This window comes from Tribolium castaneum, chromosome 7, assembly GCF_031307605.1.
Source record: "Tribolium castaneum strain GA2 chromosome 7, icTriCast1.1, whole genome shotgun sequence".
In the NCBI taxonomy this organism is placed as follows: domain Eukaryota; kingdom Metazoa; phylum Arthropoda; class Insecta; order Coleoptera; family Tenebrionidae; genus Tribolium; species Tribolium castaneum.
Window position 1 is genome coordinate 7698142 of NC_087400.1, and position 14038 is coordinate 7712179.

The 14038-nt window shown below is 34.5% G+C and overlaps 2 protein-coding genes across 5 annotated transcripts in view; one reads left to right on the forward strand and one right to left on the reverse strand.

Annotated features, from left to right (window-relative positions):
• Positions 1-9694, forward strand: LOC655660 (cAMP-dependent protein kinase catalytic subunit beta). Its single transcript, XM_008200588.3, has 3 exons — positions 1-1107; positions 5482-5722; positions 9451-9694. The coding sequence occupies exons 1-3, from the start codon at positions 507-509 to the stop codon at positions 9677-9679; spliced, it is 1071 nt and encodes a 356-aa protein (XP_008198810.1). The 5' UTR covers positions 1-506; the 3' UTR covers positions 9680-9694.
• Positions 9684-14038, reverse strand: part of brm (brahma) — a 17721-nt gene continuing 13366 nt past the window's right edge. For all 4 annotated transcript variants that reach the window (XM_008200585.3, XM_008200587.3, XM_008200586.3 and 1 more), the window contains 7 exons: positions 11828-12415; positions 11591-11779; positions 11194-11524; positions 10912-11142; positions 10353-10858; positions 10171-10297; positions 9684-10118 (listed from right to left, as the gene is read on the reverse strand). In XM_008200585.3, the coding sequence (XP_008198807.1) occupies positions 9819-10118; positions 10171-10297; positions 10353-10858; positions 10912-11142; positions 11194-11524; positions 11591-11779; positions 11828-12415 (2272 nt within the window). In that variant the 3' untranslated portion in view covers positions 9684-9818. The remainder of the gene's footprint in view (positions 10119-10170; positions 10298-10352; positions 10859-10911; positions 11143-11193; positions 11525-11590; positions 11780-11827; positions 12416-14038) is intronic.

Here is a 14038-nt window from a genome sequence, read left to right on the forward strand (position 1 = left end):
CAAAAATTTCAAAGACATTAATTTGCATTGTTAGTTTTTCCATTGAAAAAAATATAAATAAACACAACCACGTAGATAAAAATTAGGAAAAAATGAACCAAGGTTAATCATTGTTGGTGGTAAAACTACGAACAAAAACAGAAGGAACATTATTTAAGGTCAAGGTACGCCTTTGTTTATACCATTTTGAATCACTATCTTTACGGAAACTCCATGCCCAATGAATATTTTACTAATCGTAGGTATTTTTTCAAAACTTGTGAATCTAAAAATCTTTTGATTTATGTATCGATTTGTTGTTTGCTTAACTTTCTCTTGCAAAGGCTGGGTTTAAGGAAGGACAGATTTTCATTTATAGAGTAAATATAATAGTGATATTAATTGAGCTTGTCCTTAGTAATTATGATTAATAAAAGCTGTGGTCTTGAGGCGGAAAACCTGACCTTTCAATTAAAAGAAAGTGTCAGATCTGACACTAGCCACTTGTCATTCGAACCCTCGGCCCAATGGAGCAAGAAAAACTCAACAAACACTACCTCGAGTACGACATCTTCCTCAAACGCGCGAGAAAAGACTTCGACAATCGTTACAAAGTGGAGGAGTTTAAGCCGAACGCCGACCTCTCCGACTTCCAGCTGATCAAAACCCTGGGAGCGGGCTCCTTTGGACGCGTCGTCCTCGTCAAGCACAAGACAAAGGGCGATAAACTCTACGCAATGAAATGCATGGATAAATTCCACATCGTCAAGAGTAAACAAGTCGCACACACGATGTACGAAATTCGGGTTCTGGACGCTGTCCGCTTCGATTTCGTCATAAATCTGGACTTTTTTTTCAAAGACAATGTCTACTTGTTTATTGTCATGCCGTTCATTAACGGCGGCGAGATGTTCTCGCATTTGAGGAACATGAAGAAGTTTGACGAAACGTTGAGCAAGTTTTATGCAGCGCAGGTCATTCTGGCCTTTGAGTATTTGCATTTTTTGGGGATGGTCTACAGGGATCTGAAGCCGGAGAATATCTTGATTGATAAAGATGGGTATTTGAAGGTCACGGACTTGGGCTTTGCGAAGAAGATTGATGATCAGAGGACCTATACGCTGTGTGGTGAGTCGATCCAGCAACAAAATTTTGATGTTTATCGATTTTGACTTATTTTAAATGGAACTTGTAAAAAACAAGACTAATAACTGATGATATTTCATACTTACCCTCATAGAAACCCTAATATCATCACTCACTTTTTTTTGAAAATTAATGTATGTAAGAAGACTGAAGCATGGAATGTGATGTACCTCTAAAAACTCCAATATCACCCACCTTTTCTCAATGTCTTGTTGATTTTAACCGCCAATGGTTTTTTATTGTCAATTATACAGGGTGTCTTAACTAAAACTTTCGAGCTTAATATCTTAGTTATTTGTCAACGGATTGTTATGAAATTTAGAATGCACATATTTTAGGAGGTGGTCTTTCAAATAGGGGCAAAAATGGCCTCAAGTTAAAAATGATATTTTAAAACACATTTTTTTTATTTAAAATTAAGCCAAATTACCGTTGGATCATTAAACCCCAAAAAATAAATGGCCACACAAAAAATTAACCAAGTCGCTCGGCTGATCCGAGAAAAAAATTAAATTTTGTTGTTAAAAACTTAATCCAAATTTTGCTAGTAATTTGGGTAGTCACCTTTTGAAACAATTGATGAAGCATTTCTATGCGGCATTTTGTGTACCACTGAAAAAAACGTCAAAAGTGTGCGCGCTGTCAGAAAAGTAAAATTGTTTTAATTTGGTGAAATTACTTTAAAAACCAACAGTGGCTGAAATTTCTGTGTTGTTGAAAAAGGAATCAATATTCGCCTATGGAAAGTGTCGTTGGACTTTTTGTGAAATGTTATTTATGAAATTTAAAGTTCAAAGAATCGTCAATAATTTGAAGACACAGGAAGCGTACCTGAACTAAATCGAGTGAGGACAAAACACGTCACTGGAAACGAAGCAATAGTTGGGGCTGTAATTCAAGCCTTTGAAGAGAATCCAATCAGCAGTGCACGAAACATTTCCAAAGTCCTGAATGTTCAAATGTCTAGAATTTTTCAGTTGTTGTTCAGTTTTTTTAGTCCTTTTTGAAAGAATTAAAGCATCCAGTACCAAAAGTAAGTCAAAAATATTGTTTTTTAACTTTGTATAGGTGAGAGATAATTGTGCAATGTCCCTTGCGTGACAGTTACGTTTCTGCGAGTAGGATTGACCAAAATTCAATGGTAGTGCTCATTTGTCTCATAGAGAACTACGCTTTTGCATCTGTACGCACGTTTAACAATTTGTTCCTCATTTTTTTTGCGAAACAGACGTCTTCCACGAACGAGTTTTTTCTGCCAACATTTTTCACTGACGAGAATTTTTTTAATACAAGTCTTAAAAGGTTAACATTTTAAAAAGGCATCAGGTTTTTAAGACTTGAGTTGTTGCATTAACTGGATTTTAACCTTTATCTTCTAGAATATCTGCATTTTAAATTTCATAAAAATTCGTTGACAAATATCTGAGATATCAGGCCCGAAAGTCTTAGCTGAGACACCCTGTATAATTAATATTTAGTATATCAGCTCTTAAAATTACAATATCATACATGCGATTTCCAATTTTCTCACCTACTTTTAAACGAAAAAATAAAAAGCAGTCGACTGAATAAATGATATATCAATTTTTAACCTCTCATTTTGTTAACACTACATTCAAATATCTATATATTTGAATATATCAGGTATCAGGTGGGCAACCTTATCGCGCACCCAAGAAAATCGCGACTTCTAATGAAATGAAAATTTTACACACCAGCCTGTACATTGATAAACCATTCTCGATTTTTATTAAATTTTTTTGTTAATAAATAAAGTCGTAGCAGTTTTGTGAGACTTTGGGCGCTAACTGTTAATTTAATTACAAAGTTTTTAGACTAAGTGATTCCTTACGTGCTAGCCCATTGAACCCTGGTATCAGAATTATAAATTTTTACTTGGTTTGTTAAATTATCGGTCTTTTTTGTTCAGACGCAAACCAGACGCCTGATTTATTAGAATATAGTATAATTTGCCAACAAAGGGATCACTTACCTGTAGCCGATCTTTTTGAAGCCCCTTATTTACTGTTTTGCAATAAAATTGATAAAAACTGATGCTTGCATTGAAATATCCCAACGAAATCTGTTACAATCTTACCCCAATTACAGTTCACATTGCTACCGAAATTTACGACGCCACAAGTAGCAACTCATAAATAAAAATAATTTTTAAAGTTAAAATGTAAAAGTGCGTTTAATTCAAAATCTGAATACCCCTAGTTTAGTATAAAATTCACAGTTTGACTTTTTGGTCGAAAATTATTTTTTTTTCAATTATTACCTTTATCTATAAGTAAAAAATTACCAAAAAAAGAGGGGAGATACCTTTTGAACGTACAGTCTGCCGTGTAAAGTGCATTTGTTTTTATTTAATTAGATCTGGCGATTTTCTTGGGTTGCCTCACCTGGTATATAAAATTGTTTGTCCTGAATGACTGACCTATCAACGCACAGCCTAAACGGTTAAGAATAGAAACCTGAAATTTTCACAACAGGTAGCTTTTATAACGTAGACATGTACTAAGGAAGGATGTTTGGAAAATCACCCCCTAAGAGGGTTAAAAGGGTGTTTAAAGTTGAATGAATTTTTTAAGTTATTTTCTTGAAAATTAGTGATTGGGCTTTCGGTTAAAAAAGAAAAAAGATGCGTTTCAAAATTTTCGAAAAATCAACCCCTAAGAGGATTAATTGTCGTAATAAAATTTGTATAAAAATTCGTAACTTTTGATTTTACATTAATTAAAGTTTGGTTTTGGGCTTTCAGTGAAAAGTAAAGAAACACTGTTTTAGTTGGAAATACTAACTTCAAGGGGGTTGAACAGCGGTTGGAATTTGTATAAAAATCCGTAATTTTTTATTTCTATCCATGCAATTTGTACTTGAGCTATCAGTTAAAGATAAAAAACGTGTGTTTAAGAACATTTGGAATTTCTAACCCTAAGGGGGTTAAATATAAAAATCTGTCATTTTTGAACTTATATTTATGAAAATTGGTATTTGGGCTGTCTGTAAAAAATAAAAAAACACGTGTTTTATGATTTTTTTAAAGTTCCACCCTCAAAAGTGTTAAATATCAAAATTCGTCATTTTTTAACTGATATATTAAAAATTGGTATTTGGGCATTCGGTGAAAAATGAAGAAACAAGTATTTTATTATTTTTAGAAATTCCAACCCCAAAGAGGGTTAAACATAAAAAATCGTTATTATTTTGAAACTATATTCATAAAAAATGGTATTTGATCTTTCGATTAAAAATGAAAAAAGGCGTGTTTCTGGATTTTGGAAGTTTCACCCCCAAGAGGGTTGATTATAAAAATCTGCCATTTTCGAAGTTATAACCAAGAAAATTGGTATTTGAGCGTTCGTCTAAAAATAAAAAAACGCGTGTTTCAGGTTTGTTGAAAATTCCACTCAAAGGGGGTTAAACAAAAAAATCCTTCATTGTTGAAGTTGTATATATAAAAAATTCTTTGTTGTTGAAGTTATACATATCAATTAATATCTTAGACAATCGGTTAAAAAAGAGACATATATTTCAGCATTTTTAGAAACTCCACCTCCAATGGAGTTAAACAAAAAAGTCCTTCATTTCTGAAGTTATATCCAAGAAAATTGGCAAATGGACTTACGATTAAAAAGAAAGAAAATGTGTTTCAGGATTTTTGAAAATTACATCCACAAGGGGGTTAAACAGGGAATGAGTTTGTTTGCAAGTATAAAAACAAGCAAAATTTACTCGGGTTCGCATTGGGTCACGGTTTTAAAGTTCAGAATAAAATTGTGTTTTTTCTGTATTTCAAAACGGTTGTGAACATGCGTGCAAAGTTTTAGTATATTGTCACCTGGTTCCATAATATTTAATATATCACCTCCCAAAACTTCATTATCACGAGGTTTCCCTGTTTTTCTCCCAAACTTTTGAAATTTGTGTAAAAAGAAATAACTGTGTAATAGTAAGTTACAGGTAATTATAAAACTTCAATATCACCCACTGATCGATATTTAGTATATCATCTTCTAAATCACAATATTACCCACGTTTCTTATTGTGAGTCGATTTATGAACTATTAACTGTTTTAAAAAATATAGTTGACTCAGTTACTGATACTTGTTATATCACCTACAAAAATGTGAATATCATCGCCAAATCAACTTTTGATTGATTTCGCACCCCATTCGCTCAAATCGCCCACTTTTCGAAAAAATTTCCACCTCTCTGATAAAAATAACCGACAATTTTGTTTGAGGTGAACGTTCTTTAGCAGAAGTGGGCGCACAAAACCGCCAAGCAGTCTGTAAAAGCAGTCATTATCCTCGATAAAACCACTAATTAACAACAAATTATCTTATCAGGAACTCCCGAATACCTAGCACCTGAAATCATCCTCAGTCAAGGCTACAACAAATCCGTGGATTGGTGGGCAATCGGCGTTTTGATTTTTGAAATGTCGGCCGGTTATCCGCCGTTCTACGCCAAAGACCCGATGAAAATCTACGAGAAAATCGTCTCGGGAAAGTTCACCTGTCCGCAGCACTTCTCCAAAGCGTTGCGTGACCTCGTGGCGAACATCTTGCAAGTTGATCGCACGAAAAGGTACGAAAAATAAATACCGCCACGTGTGCAAAATTTTATTATTTATGGAAGGTTGTTGAAATTGAGAATTTGGTTTAAATAAATACAAGCGCTGCCAAAAGCTTAAAATAATCGGAATTTTACAAGTCGCTGCTAAAAACAAAGTTTTTGTTCCGATTTATGCGAAGAAAGTGATGCGCCTCTTACGAGTGCCTGACTTTTAATTTCACTTCAAGTCACGATTAAGCTTTCGTTTTTTAATCACTTTTTTAACCGAAATTTTTTAATTAAAAGCCTGAAATAGACTTGTCGCCCATAATAAAATGCCGGATATCACCTCGACTTGGTTAAATTTAGACGCGTAACATTGACTTGTCTTGGATTTTTTACGCCGAAAATGTAGTGCGGAATGAGACAAAGCATCCGGTGAAAACGCACATTTGAGTAATTGAAAGTGATTTCAATCGGAAAACTTTCGATAATTAAGTGGAAATTGGACGCAAGTGCGCTGATTGTCCCCTTCTCAATCACCGGCCAACGTTCAAAATGTTAAAAACTGTCCACTTTTTCTAAAATGCGCTCTAATTACTGTAAAAATCGGGCAGATCCTTTGTTTCAGCTCGATTAACCGTGAAACCGAACGGATGTCCTAAATATACGAATGTTTATCTTTCAGCTGCGAAAAATATCGCTTCAATGCCATTCATTGTTTAGCGCATTTCCACGTGTAAACTCTAACTCTCGGCACGCTTCGCAGCAAACTTTCACCGCAATGATAATTTTTTAAAATTTATTTATTTAAACAAATGGAAAGTATTTTAATTTAATTAATATGAGGAAGTAAGTTTTTCATATTATACATATGGTAGGTATAATTTTACAGTGTGGAGTTTTAAAACTGAAGCCTGACGCGAAGCTGAGAGCTTTAATTTAATTTAATTATTCAAAGAACTGTCTTCTGCTAAAATGTTTTATGTACAGCTTGCACGATAACTAATGTCACACACTTGAGAGCCGAGCGGGCGAGAATCGATTGTCGGCAGTTGTCGGTTTTCTGGCACTGGATGTGGATGGGTGGAAGCTGGAGGGTTGTGAAAATTGATAAATATTTCTTTCAAAATATAAAAAATTTTGACTATCGCACTTGAATTGTTTAGCGAAAGGAATAAAATAATTAATTAACAGTTAAAAACATTAAAAACAGAAGTTGGCTTGATTCTGGGTTTTTGTCCAAAATCAACAGTTTACAAAATACAACGTTTATTAATTTATTTATTAATTGATGTAGAAGTTAAAAGCTGATGAATTTTTTTTTTTCAAAAAATGAGTTCAGGCGTGAATTAAAAATTGCAATTAAACCCGATCTTGAGTTCAAGCAAATAAAAGAAGATAAGTATAAAATGGAAAGGCTCTTGCGCATTGGGTATTTCGAGTAAAAAACTAATAAGTTGAGAGTGTACCTGATATAAAAGAATCGTTTATTACAAAGAAATGTAATAATAAATAACAACATTAATTGTAGAAGTTTACAAAATAATGAAATTATTATTCTTTTCAATATTAACGGTCGGTTTACCGAAAGTGAAATTAAAGTTTAATTCAGAATTAAACTAATTCCACATTGAGTTGCCATTTAAAATGCATGATCAATTCATACTTCTGACTATCGAATGGAAACTTTTATTCCTGAATGGAAACAAATGGCCTGGAGACATGGTTGAACCTTTCAACGTTTTCTGGGAATAATGTTACCAAATTCTATTAAATCCTCTCGAATAATAAGTAAATAGTAAAGACAATACTACCCCAATTTTTATGATAACTTTAATTTAAAAAATCATACAGTAGTTTGTAATATTTTAAACAATTAACAACTCTTTGTATATTTGGATTTGATGGTTTTTAAAATGAAGCAAATGAGAGAAGAATAGTAGGAAAAATGGAAAAAAAAATATAAAACGAAGGAACTCTTGCGTATTCATCATGTGTTTGTCAATGTTATGTTATCGTAGTTATTAATTTTATTATAATTATAATTAATTATAAAGTTTATTCTACTGAAAACAATTTGTTAGCGAAATTAATGAAGTTAGAATTACGCCCTATGATGGCAATTTTTATAGAATTTTCTATTAAGGGTGGATTTTACAATCGTCGGATAACTTTTATCCTGGGGATAAATTTTGAAAAATACATTGTTGTAACAATTGTAACCATAGTAATTATACAAGGAATAACTTATCCGGAGTTTATCTGACAATTGTAAAATCCACCCTAGATGAAAATTGTTTATACAGGCCTTATTCGGAATTGAAGCTTGTTTAATGTGATAAAAAAAGATTCGTTTACAATATACCCAAATATTATGGCACCGCCTTAGAGTGCTTAGAATTAACACTGGTAAGATTAGGACCCCATGATTCATCCCAAACTTGTCTACCTACCGATTTTGCATTAGTTTTTTTGATTCCAGTAAATATTCATCTCTTTGAGGAAATTTGAAAATGAAACACCTATTTCAGGAGTAAATAACGTAAATTAAGTAAACAGTAAAGACAACACTATCTCAATTTTTATGATAATTTTTATATAGTTTAAAAAATTATACAGTAGTTTGTCATACTTTAAACAATTAACAACTATGTGTATATTTGAATTTAATGGTTTTTAATATGAAGCAAATAAGCGAAGAACAGTAGGTAAAATAGAAAGTCCCTTGTGGATTCCCCAAATGATTGCTACCTCCTGAAGTGGTCATAAACTATTAAATTTGGATTATATTTTCAAAGAAAATTCATCGCTTTTGGGAACGACAATAACCAGTACTTCCGAGGTATTTCTTATTCATTTCGTGACTAATTTCGAGATCAACTTGACATTTGTCAATGCATTTTAAATGGCAACTTAATGTGGAATTAGTTTAATTCTAAATTAAACTTTAATTTCGCTATCTGTAAACCGACCGTTAATATTAAAAAGAATAATAATTTCATTATTTAAACTTTTACAATTAATTTTATTATTTATTATTACATTGTTTTTATAATAAACGGTTTTTATCAAATACACCCTCGACTTGTTAGTTTTTTACTCGAAACACCCTGCTTTGTCATGTGCAAGAGCATTTCCATTTTATATTCATCTTCTTTTGTTTGTTTGAAATTAAAGCAATGACTTACTCTCAAAAACCGATTTAATCGCAATGAATTTTTAATTTACGATTAATTTAATTCTGAATAACCTGAACTCATTTCTTGAAAAAAAATTCATCAACTCTTAACTTCTACGTCTATTAATAAATAAATTAATAAATGGTTGTATTTTGTAAACTGTTGACTTTGGACAAAAACCCAGAATCAAGCCAACTGTTGTTTTTAATGTTTTTAACTGTATATTCTATGAGACTCTCCAACTAAAAAAATTATTATTTTATTTCTTTCGCTAAACAATTCAAGTGCGGTAGTCAATATTTTGAACGAAATATTTATCAATTTTCACAACCCTCCAGCTTCCACACACCCACACCCAGTGTCGGAAAACCGACAACTGCTCTCAATACTATCGGGTCGACCCGACTCTCACTCGCTTGGCTCTCAAGTCTGTGTCATTACTTCTCGTACAACCTGTACATTATATCTACCTTACAATGTTTAGGTTTAATATTAAAACTTGACTTAAAGTTATACTACCGCAGGTATAATGTAAAAACTATTTTTAAATTGAGAAAAAGGCACTCGTCCATTTCCTAGGTATGGGATTTTGAAAAACGGGAGCAAGGACGTGAAAGGGCACGAGTGGTTCAAAAGCGTGGACTTCGACCAGATTTTGCGTCGCAGAGTCAAACCCTCGTTCAAACCCAAAGTTCGAGACGCAGGTGACACTAGCAACTTCGACTATTACGACGAGGAGCCATTCAGGACCAGCTCCAAGGAGGAGTTTGCTGAGGAGTTTGCAGAAATAAAAATACCAACAAAATAAAGAGTTCTTTTCAAATTGTGTATTAGTGTTACGATAGACCACATACCTACAACCTATACTTACATCTCTTCAAAAATAAATACAAAAATCAAAGTATTACACTTATATAGATGTTTCTACCTTAACTAAATCAAATACTTCAATCATCGTCATCGTCGTCGTCATCCGAGACGTATCTCTTCGCGGCGCGTTTGCGCCGACCACTGGTCTTCTTGTTCTTCAGTTTGATCTTCATTTTCACCGATTCGCTGTCTGATTTATCCTCGTCTTTATCATCGTCCGAGTCAGGAACTCCCGACTCAATCCGTTGCTTCGCATTTGTGAAAACCGACTGAAGAACGATGCTGTCTTCATGGATAAGGGACGCTTCTTCGTTGTAGATTTGGGCGTTTTGACACAAAAGCATAAAGTCGCGTTCGAGGTCATTGAAATCGTTATACTACAAAAATTGGCTCAGTTATACGACACTGACGATTTTAACTATAACTCACTTTGCTGTCCTCAATTCGGCCCAAAATCTTATTAATATCCATCGGTTTTTTAATAATTTCGTAATAGTCCGGATAGTCTTTCCGCGGTGGTAATTTCATGAACGGTTCGCTCAAAAGCCGGCCGTCACTACACAAAAAACACGTAGAAAAATATTGTATGCAACTCGTGTGTTCGTTCTTACCTGTCTGTGTATCTCGTTACGATGTTCATTAATTTTCTCATTTGGCGTTTCAACTTCAAGTCGGCGCTCGATTGCCCCCTCCTCCTTTTACTCGTACCAACCTCACTATCCGAATCGTCTCCTCTCTTCCTCCTCTTGCGCCCGCGTTTCTTTTTGACTTTTTCTTCTTCATCGTCTTCATCATCGTAATCTCCGCCTTCGTCAATCGCTTTGAGCCACTCTTTCTCCGTCAGACTGTCAGTGTAGTCAACTTCCTTCCTCTGTCTGGTGCCCCGCCCCAAAGCCGACTCCGTTTCGTCATAATTCCAAGGATCAACCTCATCGTCATCCTTCACCAACCAATCCGGAAGCTCACTTATTTCCATCATGCGGGGCTTCCGGTTGGGCCCCAGCTTCGCCTCCTCGCGTCTTCGCTCCAGGTCCATTTTCTGGAACAGCTCGAACTCGGCCTCCGAACGCGCCACCATCTGGTTGACGGTTTCGTCGTCAGGGACCTCGTTTTCCTCCTAAAAAACATAATGATAAGAGGAAGCTCTTCTCCAGCGTTTGAAGAGTTTACTTCTTCCTCATCGCCGTCTTGATGCAAAATACTTTGCAGGAACTGCTGCCGCTCCGATCCTGTACTCTTCTGATCGAACATCCCTGCCTGGATGACCTTCTCGTCCATGTTTAACTTATACCGAGCGGCGGCTAAAATCCGCTCTTCAACCGAATTGACAGTCATCAGGCGCAAAACGCGCACTTCGTTTTGTTGGCCAATACGATGGGCGCGATCCTGGGCTTGCAAATCCTAAAATCGCCAATTAACAAACGAGTGGTAAAATCGCATCAAATCCATTACTTGATGTGGATTCCAATCCGAATCGAAAATAATGACCGTATCGGCACTTTGCAAATTCAAACCTAAACCACCGGCTCTTGTCGACAACAAAAACAAGAAATAATCACTGTTTTTGGCGTTGAATTTCTTCAAAAGGTCGCCACGATCCTCAGCTTTGGTGGTGCCATCTAGACGCAAATAACCGAAACCACGCCAGGATAAGTAGTCCTCCATAATGGTCATAAGCTGGGTCATTTGACAGAAAAGTAGGACTCGGTGACCGGTCACTTTCAACTTGGGGAGGATTCGGTCCAGAAGTTCGAACTTTCCGGACGCTCGGTATAAGTCAGGCCTATAACCACCAAAAAAAAAAAAAAAAAAATCGTATGTCAATCGGAGTGAAGCTTTCGAAACTAACCCCGAAATGACTCCTCCCGAAATGCCCACGTGGTCACAATACTTCTCCTCGATATTTTGGAACATAAAGGGATGATTACACAACTTTCTCAACTGTACGATCGTATTCATTAGGGCCTTGGCGCCCCCTTTACCCTTATTACCCTTTTCGGAACCGTCAGTCAACAAGACACCCTTACTTTGCATGTGCCTAGAACCCAAAAATTGTTCACCCAACCCCAAAAACACACCAACTCACTTGTAGAGAACTTTCTGCAACCCTGACATATCACACTTGATTATATACTCAACTTTGTCAGGCAACTGCGACTCGACCTCTTTTTTTAACCGCCTGAGTAAAAACGGTCGCAAGACTTTATGCAAACGCCGAATAATCAAAATCGTTTCTTCTTCATTCAATTCGACTTTTTCGCCGGTTGTGGCAAAGGGTGCGTTGAACCATTGCTCGAAAGTCGAGCAACTTTTGAAAATCGAGGGGAGGAGGAAATTGAGAAGGGCCCACAATTCGGGAAGTTTATTTTGGAGAGGGGTGCCGGTGAGGAGAAGGCGATGAGGGGCTAAATAATGCGTGTTTAGGACTTGGGTCAGTTTGCAATGATGGTTTTTCATTCGGTGACCTTCATCGATTATCATGTATTTCCATGGGAGTTTTGCTAAAACTCCCTTATCTTTGATTACGTATTCGTAGGTGGTGAGAAGGACGTTGAATTTGGTCGAACGCATTTGGCTCTGGATTGTTCGACGGCCTGCCGGGGAGCCCTTATAGGACACGACCTGCACTGAGGGGGACCATTTCTCGAACTCAAGGACCCAGTTGGATAAAGTTCTGGTAAAATTAAAGGACGATACTAGTTAGTGTGGGTTTAATTTTATGGCAATAAAAATTGTGGTCGAAATTAAATGAGCCATTAAAAAAATAGAATACCACGACAAAAGAAGCAATTATTGCTAATTAAGTATTTAAATTGGTAAAACTTGTTTGATTTTCCAGAAAAAGCATTTTACCTAATTATTTTTGACTATCATACCATTCCAAGTTTATAAAAGATTGTTTTTTTAATTTAAGATCTGCGTAAACCACGATATTATTGTTTACTTGTGTTTTTTTAATCATTTATTTTTTTAAATTATTTATATTACTATTATTATTATTTATATTTATGCAAAATTTTAGGTTGTTCCGAAACACGATCTATCCCAAACAGCGATAATGAAAATATCAAACATTAATATCTTTGTTCTTGTGTGTGATAGGAGATTGGTTATCGAATAGTGTTGATTTAAGAGTCAATATAGTGATAATTGATTATAATAACTGCTAATTATTTATTAAAATAAATATTGTAAATATCATTATCGCTACGGAGAGTACGGGTGTATTCAAAATTTCAGCTTATCTCGGAAAATATAAAACAAACAGAACAAAGGAAGTTAAATATTAGTACTGTAACAGAAGCTAAGCAAAGCTTCATTCAAAGCGCTTATACTCAGAATAATATATCCAATTTTTTCCAAATGTATAAAATGATAATATAAAAACATAATTAAGTAGATCAGTGGTTCCCAACCTTTTTCACCTTGCGAACCCCTTCTAACATCCGACAGAATTTGGCAAACCCCTTGTACTGCTTTAAGACAATAAAATTTGATAGGACATATATTTTCTTTGTTGCACATTTTGAACTGAATGAATGTTAATGAATATAAATTTAAAAAAAAACGAATAATGTAATACCAATTTTTTATATTTTTTATTTTAAAATTGGGAACAGATTACAGTAAATGCTTTTGCAAGAGGAGTTCTTTAAACAGACATGTTAAATAGTTTTATCGTTGGCTCCATAACCAATTCATTCGGAGCAATTTTAGTAAAAGAAGTTGGGTCCAGTATTTGATTTATTTAAAAAAATGTCATTAATGTTAGCAAAAAATCCTATATAAAAATATATATACGAAAACACAGAAATAAGGTGAAATTACGTATTAGATAACAGTTTTTGATGCAAATGTGAAGACAAAAAGTGCTTACTTAACACTGCAATTTCCTAAGTAACGAAAATGCAAAATAATCATGTGAGACAAATGAATAAAAAAAGTACCAATTTTATTTTAAACCAAGTCTAAAGAAGACCTTAGAATTTGCTCTAACTTCAAACTTCAAACCCAATTAAGTTCAAATAAATTACTGAAAACTGACAATCAATTTTCATAACATATAATTATTGTTCCCTTCGACAAATAAGTTTTTTTTGCAGTAAAAGCGTCCTTTTTCGTTAAACTTTTTGTACGAAAAGCTGATTTTTGTCCATAATATTATAATACAATATTATGTCTGTTCCTATTAATAATAACAATTGAGTTCTGTTTTCATAAGCACAAATTGGTAATAACTGTTCTCAGGTGTTCGATAAAAATGCGTTCAACAAACAGAAATCTATCTCGAATCCGT

Bases quoted from the DNA above. Each gene is read 5' to 3' on its own strand.
- LOC655660 (XM_008200588.3), top strand. From the start codon at position 507: ATGGAGCAAGAAAAACTCAACAAACACTACCTCGAGTACGACATCTTC. The intron at 1,108-5,481 runs GTGAGTCGATCC...TTATCTTATCAG, and splicing joins GAGGACCTATACGCTGTGTG to GAACTCCCGAATACCTAGCA. The intron at 5,723-9,450 runs GTACGAAAAATA...TCCATTTCCTAG, and splicing joins CAAGTTGATCGCACGAAAAG to GTATGGGATTTTGAAAAACG.